We start from the raw sequence: 15275 nt of genomic DNA on the forward strand, positions 1-15275 counted from the left end.
TATCTTTGGAAAGTCCAGTAGATTGAGGTCTTAGGGGAAAAACAGGATGCTGGGAAGTGTGCTTAATCTGCTCTGGCAGCTTATTGCTAAGTTGCAGTTAGAGGTGAATCAGAAACTCTGGGAAATACCCAAGAAAGCCCATAAATATTCAGTAAAACATCTTGTAAAAAAAAGAGAGAGAGAGCTCCATGCTGACTGTTGACAACACCTTCTAAAGCACTGATTAAAATAATTAATCACAATTTCCCTTCAAGTGCTGATTGTCAGTTCAGCCTTTTTCATCATTATGTGTGCACGTCGGCATGGACCCAGCGCTCTGCTTTTCACTGCTGAGTCATGTGCGTTTTTGAAGCCAGCAGGAGGAAGTCTCTTGCCAGCTTGGTGAGGTAAAGGTCTAGATCCCTCAGAATGACGTAACCTTCCACACGACTGTCCCATAATGTCTGAGATCTGTTCTCTGGGCGCAAGGGTGCCCGTGCTGTCGGAGAGGTTGGCTTCATCCAAGAGCTCCGCATGTAACTCATCTGGAGGAGAAAGCAAAACAATATCGTTGTCAGACGGTGGTATCACTTCCTCCTTAGCGTTCTGCGTGGGCTGAAAAGGGGACACCACGTGGGTGGATTTCAGTTAGAAGATTGTCGATACCTGATTGCTGACTTGGCTCATCAGGTCCCTCAGGTCCAGCTGAATGTGCCTGATGCTCTGAGGTAAAGTGCTGCGGAGCGCCTGCCCCCCAATCTGCTGTCTCTCCAGCTGTTTTCTCTTCTGTTCCAGCATATTCCAGTAGGCCTGCATGTCCCAGAAAGCAGCGTGCAGCCGATCCCAGTCCTGAACGCACAACAACAGACAGTGGTGGAATGAAACCAAGTACATATAGCCAAGTACTGCACTTAAGAACAAGTTTGAGGTACTTTACTAAGGTTTTTTTTTTATTTATTTAACACAACTTTGTACTTCAACTCAGCTACATCTCAGAGGTAAATATATTTTTTGGCATGTATTCCCAAATTTTTTGATTTTCAATTCTCCTTGTTCTAACACTAAATAAACTCTTAAAACACACATGAGCTTGAAAACATCGTTACAAACCTGAAATTAGGGCTGTGTTTCTGAGCTCAGGAGGTTCAATAGTAAACAAGACCAACACTCCCGGCCTTCAGAGAGTCAGCTAATGGGACCACAAGACCTACGGTTGGCTGAGCATACTAGCTAATTGAAGTTGGCGGCTATGTTTGAAGTTATTAAGGTATGAATTTGACAGGTGGCCAATTCTTACATATTGCACCTTTAAACTAACCAACAGCATATAAAGTTGTTATAATGGGCTCAACCTGAAATGTCTACAGCAGTAAGCTGCCATGTATACATTAATCTAAGAAGACATGTCAAATATATAATAGTCAAACAATGGCAGGGACCACTGGACTGCCCAACAAGTACTTTTATTCTTCATACCTAAAGTACATGTTGATAATACTTACATACTTTTACTTCTGAATGCTTTTACTTGTGAACTATTTTTACTTCTAATGTATTAATAGTTTTTCATTAGTAGGATGTGAATATATTTTCCGCCACTGACAACGTTCAGCCACATGATTACATAACCAAAACGTTGCACAACACCCCCCTTTCAAAGCTTGCAGCTCTAAAAGGGGACTTCCACTCAAATTTTTACAAGATTTTACGTTCTGCAAGAATAGACTTTCTGATGATGTCATCAGTTTTTGTCTTTTTAATCCCAATATTCGGGGAGGGAGAGTGACAATGAAAGAAATTTTCAGAAAAATACACACAATGCATTTTACAGAAAACGTGGTTTTTCTATGGAATTGTTTTTGAAACTCTCAAGAAGATACCAACCGTCAGCGTCAGCCAGCTGTAGAAATCTGTAGAAAGCGACGGCAGCTCCCTCAACTGACGGCCTCTGTCCTCAAAATACTTGTTTCCCAACTGCTGCTCCGTCTGTTAAAACAGAGAAAACAATCAAAGATTTTAAGTGAGGTGAAGCTGATGAGTACACAGAGGTCACAGTCACAAGCTGAGAGTCGGTGTTAGTACTCACGTATTTCTTCTGCAGTTGCTGGACGCGGGTTCGAGTGGACCTCGTGAGACGAAAGGAGTTGTTGTATTTATTCCTCTGGATGAGTGGAGAAGGAGCAGAGGACCTGACACAGTTCAGTGTCCAGCAGAGGAGGAGGAGAGCTTGCCACCAAAGAGCCATCTGAAACAGAGACACAAGTTATAAATGAGGGGTAATGTCAATATATATACATATCATCTTTTGTTAAATTTAAACTGCTCAGATGCTTGTCAGGTGAAGATGGATCACTTCTGTGTGCACTACTTTCAAAAGAAAAACAACAAGATGAGCCACAGTATCACTTCCAACATGAACTTAGGCATTACAGTATGCAGATTCTCTTTATGGGAACCAAGCTGTCAATTTCCATATTTAGTATCCGGAAGGAAGGTCACTAATATTACTGAAAGAAAATCAAACCCACATCCGCCACCCTCCACCACATGACGTCCCCTTATATGCTTTCTTTTTATGTAGTTCAGTAATATGTTGACGCAGTTGGTCAAATTGCACATGCATGGAAAAAGAACCGTCTTGATTCCTCTAAATGGTTTCAGTGTGGAAGGAAGCATTTTTTTCAATAGTGTCTTCGAATCCTGAAGACCAGACGACACTGCAATCTGTCGTCTGTGTTAGCACGCCATATCACTGCAGGCCTGTCACAAGGGAGGACGCAAGGGAGAAGAGCCCGGATAACCTTTTTCTTTAAGGCTCCCTTGCATGTTTGAGTCAATATGTCGAAAAGAGAAGCGAATCCTCCGTTTAAATCTGGTTGTTTTATTTGGTTGCATCATGTGTTGTTGGTGCAACACAGTCTTGATGAGTCAGAAACCATGCCAGTGTTTTCTCATGATGCCTCCAAAGTATTGACAACAACAGTGAGCTCAATTCCACACAAATAAACAGCAGAAATGGTATGGGAATGGAACTGACTATTGATGCTGGATGTTATCAAGCGCCTGGTGGAGCTGTTTGTTAAGCTTTAACATGAGACATGAAAACAAACTACAAATTAATGCATGTCTCTTAAAATATATAGTATATAAATTAATATATACACTACATAGATATATATATACATATATGTATATATATATATACATATACATATATACTGTATATATTAATTTATACATATATACATATTTGTGTGTGTACACACACGCACACACACACACACACACACACATATATATATATATATATATATATATATATACTCAAACCGTACAACTCCTGTCTGCAGTGTGTATCATTCTTAAGATTGGCTTACCTTGTAGGAGCAGTGACCAGTGAACTCAAACAGGAGCCAGATACCTTCATGCTGTAGTGAGGCTCATGTACAGTTTATATATTTGCCGGACTCTTGCTTTCGGTTTGGTTTGGTTCTTTCCTCTCTCAATCTCTCTCTCTCTCTCTCTCTCTCAGCATCTACTTAGTCACTGTATGATTCATGCAGAAGTGAGTAAGCTTTCCCAACACGAAACCTAATAAGGTTTGACTAAGGTTTGATTAACTTCCATACAGATGTTTTTTTTTCTGACTTTCTTGTTTTTTTAGTTGTTGTTTTGTCACATGTGTGTGGCAAATGGGCATTGTCAGCAGCATCTGTGTGATTTTCAAACCTATGAAACAATGTACTGATTATTACATAGGGGTGGCGGCGGCGGGGTGGCGGCGGCGGGGTGGGGTGAGGGGGGTATTTAAAATGCTTCACATTTCAGTCAGTTTTAAACAAATGTCCTTTCTATTTTTCAGGTAACTTTTTTTTAACCGGACAGGACATTTAGAACAATTTCTTATACATAATGACAACCGTGCAACAACACAAATGAAACAAGTCACATGTAACATGACAGACGGATGGGGAAAGAACATAATGAGTCAAATCATCATCAGTGTGATCTAAATGCCACTTTTGTCATTGCTTATATTCCATTTTAGTAACTACTTGAATTGTATATAGAAACACACACATATATACATACATATGTATATAGATAGACATAGTTTCATCCCAGTTTCATCCCTTGGTTGTTTAACAGTGGTAGTGAAAGTGTCAAACTGTTAAAAGTGACTAAAATCTGAAACTTCAGTGAAGTTCAGTCATGACTGTGCATCTTCAGGGAATGTTTCTTGAGTCTCATGATGTTGATGTGTAATTACTGACACAGTTTCAGCAAATCTCATTTTAGCTTAAAAAAAAAATAAAAAGGCCCCCATAACCCTGACTGGCATTTTTGGAAATGTGCTGTTTTGTTTTTGTTTTTTAAATCTGAATTCCTGATATCAGCCAATTTCTATTCCTCTGTATTTACACACACACACACACACACACACTCTCTCTCTCACTCTCTCTCTCTCTCTCTCTCTCTCTCTCTCGCTCTCTTTCACTTATTTTTTAAATTTTTTAGCTGTTTTAGCCTTCTTACTTAATTCTCAGTATGCTGCTTGAGCTCAAAACTGGACGGGATAGATGGACAGATATTTCATTTCACTAAAACTTGATTCTAAAATCTTTTTCTTACCAAGTTATTCTACTTGCTTTTATTACTGTCAATACCGCACCTTATCTTGCATCTTATGTTCCACTTACCTCAGTATTTTTATTTTATAGCTACTTTTTTAGCACTTTTTATAGCATTTTATTGTACATAGTACTTTGTTGTTCTTTGTATATTCTTTGTATATTGTATATAGTACTTTATTGTTTCTATACTTGTTCTTTAATGTACCTGCCTCATTTCTATCATTCTCTATCTAATCTATTATTATTATAATCTATTATTATTATTATTATTATTATTATTATTATTATTATTATTGATATAACTATATAAAATATGATTATTATTGATTGCCTTGTGTGTGTGTGTATATATATATACACACACACACACACACACACACACACACACAAGGCAATCAATATATTTGATGTCCATTGAATAGTATACGTATACTTTACTCATTTCTCATTTTTGTTTTTTGCACTAACTGGGTAATTTTCATATTCATATGTATTATTTATTAATAATAAATCTAAATTCTTACCTTTATATAATATTGTTTTTTATTTTCTACTTTTAATAATGTTTATTGTTATATTGAACCGTCCTTTTGCTGCTACGATGCACAAATTTCCCCATTTGCAGGACCAGTGAAGGAATTTCTGATTTCTAAATACTGATTGAGGTGGGCCACCAAGACAGGTCAGCCCAGAGTAATCTATCCATTTATCTGCATGTATGTGTTTCATCGGGCCTGAGGGAACCAAAGGCCGAGGCTGATAACTAGACTACAGACGCATCACTGCTGCTCAAAGAAGAAGCAAATCACGACACACACAGCTTATGATCATTTTTTAATCTTACATTTTACATGCAGTACCTTTGACTGTGAGTTCACATATGGCCTTCAGTCATATCTCTGGGCTGCATCTCTAAATCATTAATTTTTTTCTAGTCCAATGTTGCTGCACTCTTTCAAAGAAGTCTTAGGTAGATAGCGTAATTGAAAGTGTTAAGGAGAAGATACATTTGTGGTTTTCCTCACGGCTAAGGGAAGAGCTCTCCCTTCCAAAAAATGTGCGACCATGAGTGGGCTGATGAATCTTTGGAGGTAAATTCCCAGCCAATAAATCCAATGTGTACAATATGGGAAGTCACCCAGCATTTCAAAGGAGTTAAACTGGGTGATGATCAGTTTTCATACTGAAAATTCAACAAGAGAAAGTGTTGACAGATGCTTTCATTTATTGATCAGTGAACTCACAACTAATTGAAAATGTGTTTATCTATGTACGGGCGACTGATTGCTCTTTAATAACGTAATAAGAAAACGTAGCCTCCGAATCTCTGTCTGCTCCACATCTGTCATGGAAGTACAAAAAGCTGCAGGTGTGCGGTGTGTTTGACTGAGGGCGGGGCAGAGCTTCACGCACACAGATCAGAAAGATAAACAGCGGACAGCATGAGGTCTGCATTTCGGCCGCATTCACATGAAATCTGGAGGGTTGTGGAGGTTTGGGCATGTCCGCTTGTGCTTTAAAACATCACTGGCAGGAGATGATGAGAAATAACATTATAACTCTCAGATTTACTGCTTTATTCTCGCTAACGCTGCTCTACAGTTACTCTCCAGCTCACCGTGCCTCCGAGTCTTATCTCACTCATTTAGCCGGGGAGGAGGGTCCAACTTTGCATGGCCAGTGCGAGTGTCCACAGAGTAAAATGCAGGTATATTATCTGAAGAAGAGTTTACGTGATCCAAGACTTTCACTTGCCACTACGGGCTGTTAATTAACCTGCTGGGATCATTTGTGCCAGATCACACAGTCAACGTTAAAGATGCTACATTAGTGTATGTGAAATGTATATTAAATATTGTTATGATGCAGTAGCTGTCAATTTCTACCTGATTACAACTAAGAAGATCAAACCCACATCAGCATTTTGTTGTAGGCTATAACACTTTTAAAGAGTGTTATTGTTGCACCGTTAAAGATTTTCACTTGTTTCTATTTATTAGACAACAGTGAAAGTTAAATCAGTCATTAACACATTATTAACATTATCGTGGTAATAATAGTAATTCAATGATGGACAGCTCTCGGTCAGTTGTTTTTTAGGTAAACCAGCTTACCACAAGTTCAGGGGGAATGGAAAAGACTGGGGCAACATCTCTAAATTTAACATGCAATTCCCAGTGAATCAAGGAAAGTTACACACTGTGATTTTTCTTGACGCCACAAATTGCCCCAACAGTGATAAGATCTTCTGTGAAAATCCCTCTTGAGACAACCCCTGCGCTATCAGTTTCAAAATATACACAAATCTGAGTGAAATTCCCTCTCCAGCTACAATTGGTAGTTTCTACCTACCTCTTTAGTAGTTTTGATTTCGCATGACAGCGCTGGGTTTAACTTGGAACCAGGAAAAATATGGACCGTTTCTTTGTCTTGTACTCGTGCACAGCTGAGTGTTTCGACGGGTCGGGTCCAAAGCTCATTCTGTCTGCCACAATAAACTAGAAACACGCTGCTGTCTCTATTTACATTTTATTACTGTCTGATTGCAGATACCCTTCTTTAGGGTGATTTGGCAAAGGCCGTTTTGGCTCATCACCCTCTCGATGCAGAGATTCGACTCCTGCCATCTGGGAGGAGGTGTTCTCGTAGTTTGCCTAGGAGACCGAATCAAACTGACATTTGATATCATTTGTCACATCAACTGTTGGTTTGGTTTAGAACTGCTGCACTCTTAGAGCTTTATTACATTTATTTCATTTCTATTTCTCACTGTACCTTTTTATGATGATCTTTTATGATACATTATGTGTTATGTCGCGATGTGTTGTATCTTTCCAGGATGATGATTTTGTTGACTACTGTTGCAAACCAAATTGCCCCTTGGAGACTCTCTAATCTAATCTAATCTGAACTCCAGTCAGTCAGTCCCAGTCCTTTCAGTCGACCCACATCACATTTGAACTTTTTCCTCATACAGTATTCCGGTGAATGTAAGAATCAGCTGATCCGTGTTTTTTGTCCTGTGAAAGATTTTACATACAAACCTTAAAGGGCCTTCTTGTATTGTTTCAACAGGAATATATAAACTTGTCTTGTAAAAGCTGTAAAAAAAAAAGAGAGTAACTGGAACTTGAGAGACAAATACAAAGCAGTTTGTAATAGTTTTGATTAATGCCATGTTTCTAATCATATATTTCTTATAGACTTTAGACAGAAAGTTTTCAAATCAAGTCCCCTAATAGTTGATAGCTCAGCAGACAATTCATGTTGGGGAACGTTTCCAGAGCGTTGCCTTCAGGTAGGGGAACATTGTTTACCACTCACAAACTTTAATAGAATGTTATTTTTACCTGTTAATTATTGCAGTTAAATGCTTTAATAAGCACGTATCAAGCAATTGCTTATTGTAAAGTTGCAACTGACATATCCAAACCTTTACAATCAATTAATACAGGGTTTATAAAGCATTTCATTGTCTCCTAACAATACAGTACAATTTATTAATGATGATTATTATAAAACGCTACTCCATTTTTTATGTCGCTATCTTGCGTGCAGCTACAAGCCAGACCTCACAGGGTTCTGTGTTCTTGTGCGTCTCTCTCGGTTGGGTTCACTGAATCTGTCAGGGCCTCTCAGCAGAGTTCATTGACTCTGTTTTGTCGCGCTGAAATTGATATGAGACTCCAAGCAGAGAGCGGACGTGCCAAGCAAAGACTTCTACAAACACATTACATGTGTTACGTGGGACATAGGAGGAACGAGGACTATGTGAATTGTAGTTGCATAAAGGTGCCAACAAAAACTATTCTGGAAAAAGATAGTTGAGTGTCATTCCAGGCTCTTCAAACACTGATGCCAACTAAGGCCAGCTTATTTTTGGCATGACTCTACATGCTCTGAATTCAGCACTCTCTGTGATTTAGGGTGAGTACTTACTGCTGACATGAATACTTACCTTGGAAAAATAAAGAAATAATAATCTCATTGAGTCGCCATGCATAAAACAAAGCTTGAATAACAGTTTGATAATAATATGTTTCCGTTAAAGGTAAAAAAAAAAAAAAAAAAAAGCCCTCACATTCATGAGGAAATGGGAGCAAACTTGCTAGTGGGCGAGTGTTTCCTCTAAAAAAAGAAAACACTCAGCACTCGCTGAAATGTCATAATGTGGTCGGTAGAAGAGGAAGGGGTCCAGAGGAAGGGCTTCCCTCATTTTCATTCCCTTCATACAGTAAGGTTGAATTTCCCTCATGACGTGTCCAATATACTCTCACTCTATTTTCGGTCTCATTCAGTGTGGTTTGGAGGGACCCCCTTTTAGTTTTGTTATGTAGTCCTTCTCATTTTCAGCTGTCTGCTGCATCACCAAGGCCCAGTTCTCCTATTCAGATTATGGTAAATGCTGTATGTTTTTAAACAAATGATTAATTGTAGGTACTTTCATATGTATGCATTCAAGGGATTTACTGTCATTTACTGTCAAACCTGAAGAGGACACACCATGTTTAGATGCACAAAGACAGGCACAAATAATAACTTTAAATTTAGCTTTGTTCCTTTAAAGCAATTAAGTGTGCAGGATTTAGCGGCACCGAGCGATGAGGAAGCATAAAGGTTGCACCTTTCAACCAACTGAATATCCCTCACATCAACTTAACCTGTCCACTAAGATAACAACACTCTTTCTAGAACCACAGTCTTACTTCCAGGTTTAAAACAGCTGCGAGTTGATATCTTAGAATGAATTTAGACCTTCCCTGCTGTATCGTGTTAGTGGCTGAATAATAACATTAGCTGTTTGTTTTAACTTGAAATCCAGCCGGTGAACCTCCAGATTTTCACTATCCATTGTCTTTTCAGTTGCTGATCAATAAGGAAGCTGTAAGATGATAGCAATTTATCAGATTCCCCACATTTATAGGACTTGCAATCTGGAACACAGACGTGCAATATTTGACCTTTCCTATCCTGAGTGTGTAAAAGTAAATGGCTGCTGTTGAGATGATCATTGAGCATAAAACTAGATGGTATTTTATGTCATGTATGACAAACTGTGGCTGTCTCAAGTTTAAAAATGATCTTTTGAATTGACAAATATCACATGTGTATCACATTTTTTTCTGAAATAAGGAACTATTGGGCAAATCGTAAGTTGTTGTGACTTTGGTTTTCTATTTTTTACAAAATGCTGCTTTAAACAGGTGTACGTAAGAGACAATGACAGTCACACCGTACATAAAAACACTGTTTTAAAAAAGGTATATTAGCAATCACATAGCGGCATCTAATGATTAGTGTTAAGACATGTACCTATTTACTGCAACATACATGTTTCTATATGGACGATCTAAAATGCCAAATAAGAGTTTCCTGTCTGAAACTCGATTCAGCAATCAAATATACATAGCTTCAAAATTATTGTTTTTCATTTGAATATGCTTCCAGTGAGGAACATTTAAAGGGTTAGTACTGATTTCTTTAAAATGGGGTTGTGTGCAGTAATTATCCATAGTCACATCATAAGTTTGGAGAGGCGGCAAGAGTACAGGTGCAGGAAACGTTTGTGGAGGGAACACAGGGTAGAAGTAAAACACATTTTAGCTATTTTAAAAAAAAAAAGAATATCAGTTTAAAATGAGGAACTGAAGCTGCCACATGTAAATCTATTCATTCTTCCCTCAAAGCCACCAGACTCCGTTGATAAAAGCAGTAATTTAACCTCACAGGACACGGGACTGACGGCTGTTATCATGTGATGTTGTTTCCATAGGATGATGAAGGTTATGTTTAGAAACAGCTTCAAATTTAAATATCACGTTAAAGAAAAAGACGAACTGAAAACTTCATTGTTGCTTTCTTTTTTACCGAGGAGCTACATGTATAAAAATGTGTCCACTTGTAACTCTGCTCATTTGCATAAATGGACAAGTTCTCTTACTATCAACCAGAAAGAAGAAGTTATAGACTGCGGGATCATCAGAGGTCACGGCGGACCGACAGATGAACACATTTCTCACCTGTCTGCCTGAGTGCACTGAGTTGTTTGCTTGTGAGCACTGACACAACAGGGACAATTTATGTGCCGAAGAACAAAAGACAGCTGCACCAAGTGTAGTTGTGACAACAACACATTTCTGTCCCGTCTTGTGCAGTTGACCTGGTACAGACAAACCGGGCTTTCTATTTGGTTTGGATCACCTTTATAAAAGAAAGGGTAAGGGTGTTCACGGAGGCCGGCCAAACTCACTGCTGGCCAAAAACTCTTCAGCCCATTGTTCAGCCTCACACTGGGTTTTTAAAAAAAAAGCATAATACATAGTGAGACATTACACATAGTCATTAATGTCTTTTTTTATGTTTGAATCTGAGGGGTTTACAACATATCAAACATAAAGCCTACTTTTTGCATTTCATTATAGTTTAACCCTCTTAAAATCCTGAACCATGCAGGAAAGAGTCAGCTGACACAGTTTGAGCAATTCATCATCCAGAGGGAGGTTTTGGTTTTCTGACAAACACAGGCTGCATCCATGTCTGGCCATTCCAGGCTTTTGTCTAACATGGCTGTAGGTCTACAGTACAGGTCTCTTAAAGGATAAGTTCACCCAAAAATGAAAATTCTGTCATTATCTACTTGCCCTCATATTACTTTTAAATGATGTATCTTTTCGGGGGAGCTAAATTCTTCCTTGTAGCCTGTCTGAGGTGAGTGCCTGAGCTTGACCTCGCATCAAAGCTGTAGATATTCTTTTCCAGTCAATCTGGAGTCATTTTGTGTTTTTTTTTTCTCCATCAGTGGTGGTGGTGGTGGTGGTGGTCGAGGAGGAGAGTGCTGCTGTGACGCTCTGTTGGACTACAAACTCCACTCAACTTTCCATCCGCACGGGGTCGCGTATATGAAGACTCTGGTGGACCTATGCTTTAACCGCATCATCATCAGCGTACTTAAGCCTGATTTGTCCTCCACGGTGTCCCGACGTGACCCCCCTCCTAACACACAACAGTCTGAAAGCAGCTTTGGAAAGCGTGGGGACAGGCGGAGACAAACAACTGCTAAAAAACATCTGAGGACAGCTGCGTAATCTGAGAAGAAGAGATAGCCCATGAAAACTCTTTAATTGGGTCACCACCAGCCGCGACGGGGGCTTGTTTGTTTAGACAGCTTGGTGTTTGAAGTTCAGCATCCTGGGTCTCTTTATGCAACACTCATCCACTGAATCGGTCGCTGTCCCCTATAAAAGCAGCGATCGATTCCACTGAAAGCTAGATGCGCTCGGGTTGTGATTTGCCATCTCGATCTTTTATTTTGTGACTCTCCGGACCGGGAACATGTACGCAGCTGTAACGCTCTTCGTCTTCATGTGCTTGACTGCTACCACCCATGCAGACCACCATCATCAGCCTTGTCGTAAGAACTTTGTGGTTCCATCGTTTTGGTTCCCTTTTGTCACTTGGTTTTAACTTGTGTTACATTATAGTAAAGAAAGCTCAAAGGCCGTGTAAGTTTGAAGGGTGTCTAACTTCTAATGCCTCTAACTTCTGACATTCTTGCCTTTCAGATTCCCCCAATATGACAGGATTCATGAGTGTGGTGAGTTTTTAGATCCATCTTCTGGTACTTTTTGTAGCATTTTGAACATAGAGCAACTAATCCTGTGTCTTTCCCTGTGAATGTATGTTGCTGAATGAAACCAGTGGACTCTAAAGGGTGACGTGAAGGCATTCGGTGCATTCACCTACGATTCGATGGGCAAGAAACTACGGTTCAGATCGAACGAGAGCTCCCCCATGAACACATCCATCGGTTTGGACCTGCTGATGTTTTTCGATGAGGTAGCTGATTTCGTTCTTTCTTTAGAGATGAATGTTCACTTGTTGCAGTTTTGTTTTCGCACCTTGACATCTGAATCCCTCTCCAAACGCCCTGCCAGGGGGTGTTCTACGAGATCGACAGCAAAAACCAGAGCTGTGAGAAGAAATCCTTGCAATGCAGCCTGCACCCTCTGGATATTCCAGACGACGCGTCATTTCATGCTACGTACAACGCTGGGAGTCCCTCCATCGAAGGAGAGGGGTTAAAAGTCAACGTGTGGACAGGGTCGATGGCGGCCTCGAAAGGTGAGGGAGACGCTGTAAAATAATACACGTGCCTTCGTTTGCGACGCAGTTGCAGAACTCTAATCTGAGTGTTTTCCATCCGCTCTCGTTTTCAAGGCCGTTACATCATGTCGGTAACCATGGGATGTCTGCCCGTCTCCACTTTCTACATCTGTGACTCCACAACATTCTTATTCAGGTTTGTGATTTTTTTCAATTGGGAAAAGATGTTAACTAATAACGATATCACCATCAAACTTCCCCAGTTGATAACTTCAGGAATTATCTAATGAAATATGGATGAGTTCACACACACACACACACACACACACACACACACACACACACACACACACACACACACACACACACACACGTCTTTTGAAGCCAGGTTCAGAATTCTTGTTTCATTTCTGCTTCTGTGTCAGAGTGAAAGATTTTAAGAGGAAACTCTGGATATATGTGTGCTTATTCTTTAACAGTCTATAAATCAGAAAATAGGATACAGTAAAGAGCCAGAAAAAAAACGTTTATTGGAATAAAATGCCACATAAATCCAGCTGTGAACAAGGATTTATGAACAAATGCCTCTGTAAAAACCTTCAGAGCACAGATAAGGATCAAACTGGAGTGTTCGGCGCATGTGAGCGGTGCTGAAGTGGAGATTTCTGGCTCAAAGTTCGAGAGAAAACTCATCTTGATAAAACAGCCGTTAAAGATATGTATCATAAAATGTCGTACATTTGAGACAAAAAAGTAGTGAACAGAGTAGAAATTTAAACGAACAGGTTTAACCATGAAACGTTCCCTGTTGATTGCTTGACACATTAATTACAATAGTTTTTCTGCAACACAAGTTTTCTTTACGTTTAAATACACAAATATAATTCACTATATGTTACTTTGCATAAAAACCCAGAGAAGAACATTTGAACTAAAATGTGCATTTTGAACATTTTCTCTCTACTAGTCCAAAAGAGAGGACGTGTTAATGGACACAAAACAGCACAAAATCTCAAAACTGACCTGACCCCCCTGTAATATCTCTATAACATTTCTGCAGCCTCACAGCAAAACAGCAGACGGGGACTTTTAAAAATAGAATCAGACAACCAACAAAACAAAAGCCACACTGCTGGTCCTGCGTGGCCAAATCTCTGTACACCACCAAGTTCCCAAATTGGTCTGAAGAGATGGTATTTACACCCTCGACGTGTCATCAAGCTTGTTAAGATGCGCCGAAACGTGTTAGTTTAGCAGCTTGAGTTAAGCTGTTGGTCTAAAAAAGGGTGTAAATCACGTATTATCGAATACATTTGGGATCTCGGGAGGCTTTCAGAAACTTGGATTACGCTGGATAAACTGCACAGAGCTACTTAATCTTTTATTTCAGTTGTTTGGGAAAATGCTGATGCAACACTGGTTTGCTGTGAAGCTCCAGAAATGTTTTGAAGACTACAAAAAAATTTCACCAGACTTCCCATCTGCATCGTGGTTATTTTACGGTGATCTCATCCCTGAAGGCATCGGACTCTCCAGGGATATTCAAGCTGCTGTTTCATTATCTGTTGGCAGCACAGGCTTTTACCAACGTGATGTCATTTTTGTGTCGCCTCTTGCAGCCTCGCCGATGTCGAGACCGAGATCAAGGACCCCGATCTCCTCACCGTGCCTTCCTTTTGCGTGGGGCAGCCTCTGGAGGAGACACCTGAAGGGACAGTAAACAGTTTCCTCAACGAGTTCATGTAGACGAAACCTCACCAGCAGAAAAAAACAAAAAAAATCTAACCCCCTATCCAAGTGTGGCCTGCCAGAACTTTAGACTTTCCTCTCCTTTTCATGTGTGACTCGACTTTTTCGTGTGACACTGCACTACATCACATCTGTTCCCACTCCCCTAAGAAGAAATGGCTTTGAATGGATCATATTGTATACATACATTTTGCAAGGAGGGAAAGAGACATGACATGGATTGTAGAATTAGTCGTAATTACTAACAGTCGGTGGCTTCTCAAGTCGGTTCTGCTTACAAAAACCTGTAAGATGTGATTAATGGAACAATAAAATGTCAAAGCTGTCAAAGGTGTAACGAGGCGTTTTTTTTTCTACCCGAAAGCATTTCCTTATTTATTTGACTTGTGGGCAAGACTTTCAGTGAGCACTGTATTTCAGTGCTATGACCAGATTTTACCCCAGCTAGCCCCTGTTCCATTCTCTCACTGTGCTTTCTGTACTCTGTAAAGTGTAAACTGCAGATGACACAGAGCATCTTAATTATATGCTGCTCAGGGAACCAGTTGCCTGACAGTTTGACTGAACACAATTTACATATGAATATTAATAAAGGCGCATCATGAAGTGTTGAGGAAATCTTTTAAGATAACACAATAATCTTTACTTACTAAAACAAACACAGCACAAAAAATGTATACTAATTTACCTAAAGGACCCTTTTTAACGTCAGTATTCTGTGGACCTTACTCCCGTTGAAGAGAGGTTGTTTTATATGGCCGTATATATAGTATAACATATAGTTCTGTGTTTGCATTATTACCTTATTAA

General features: G+C 39.6%; 2 protein-coding genes across 2 annotated transcripts; one reads left to right on the forward strand and one right to left on the reverse strand.

Annotated features, from left to right (window-relative positions):
- Window positions 1-150: 150 nt before the first annotated feature.
- Window positions 151-3714, reverse strand: LOC119030783. The gene is made up of 5 exons (XM_037118642.1): window positions 3357-3714; window positions 2066-2224; window positions 1864-1965; window positions 646-828; window positions 151-524 (listed from the first exon to the last, which is right to left on the reverse strand). Exons 2-5 carry the CDS (start codon window positions 2222-2224, stop codon window positions 324-326), a joined length of 645 nt encoding a protein of 214 aa, XP_036974537.1. The 5' UTR covers window positions 3357-3714; the 3' UTR covers window positions 151-323.
- An 8152-nt stretch (window positions 3715-11866) lies between these two features.
- epd (ependymin) lies at window positions 11867-14795 on the forward strand. Its single transcript, XM_037120628.1, has 6 exons — window positions 11867-12024; window positions 12176-12207; window positions 12312-12449; window positions 12548-12734; window positions 12831-12912; window positions 14336-14795. The coding sequence occupies exons 1-6, from the start codon at window positions 11946-11948 to the stop codon at window positions 14460-14462; spliced, it is 645 nt and encodes a 214-aa protein (XP_036976523.1). The 5' UTR covers window positions 11867-11945; the 3' UTR covers window positions 14463-14795.
- Window positions 14796-15275: the final 480 nt, after the last annotated feature.

The sequence above is a fragment of the Acanthopagrus latus genome, chromosome 13 (genome assembly GCF_904848185.1).
Source record: "Acanthopagrus latus isolate v.2019 chromosome 13, fAcaLat1.1, whole genome shotgun sequence".
Taxonomy (NCBI): Eukaryota; Metazoa; Chordata; class Actinopteri; order Spariformes; family Sparidae; genus Acanthopagrus; species Acanthopagrus latus.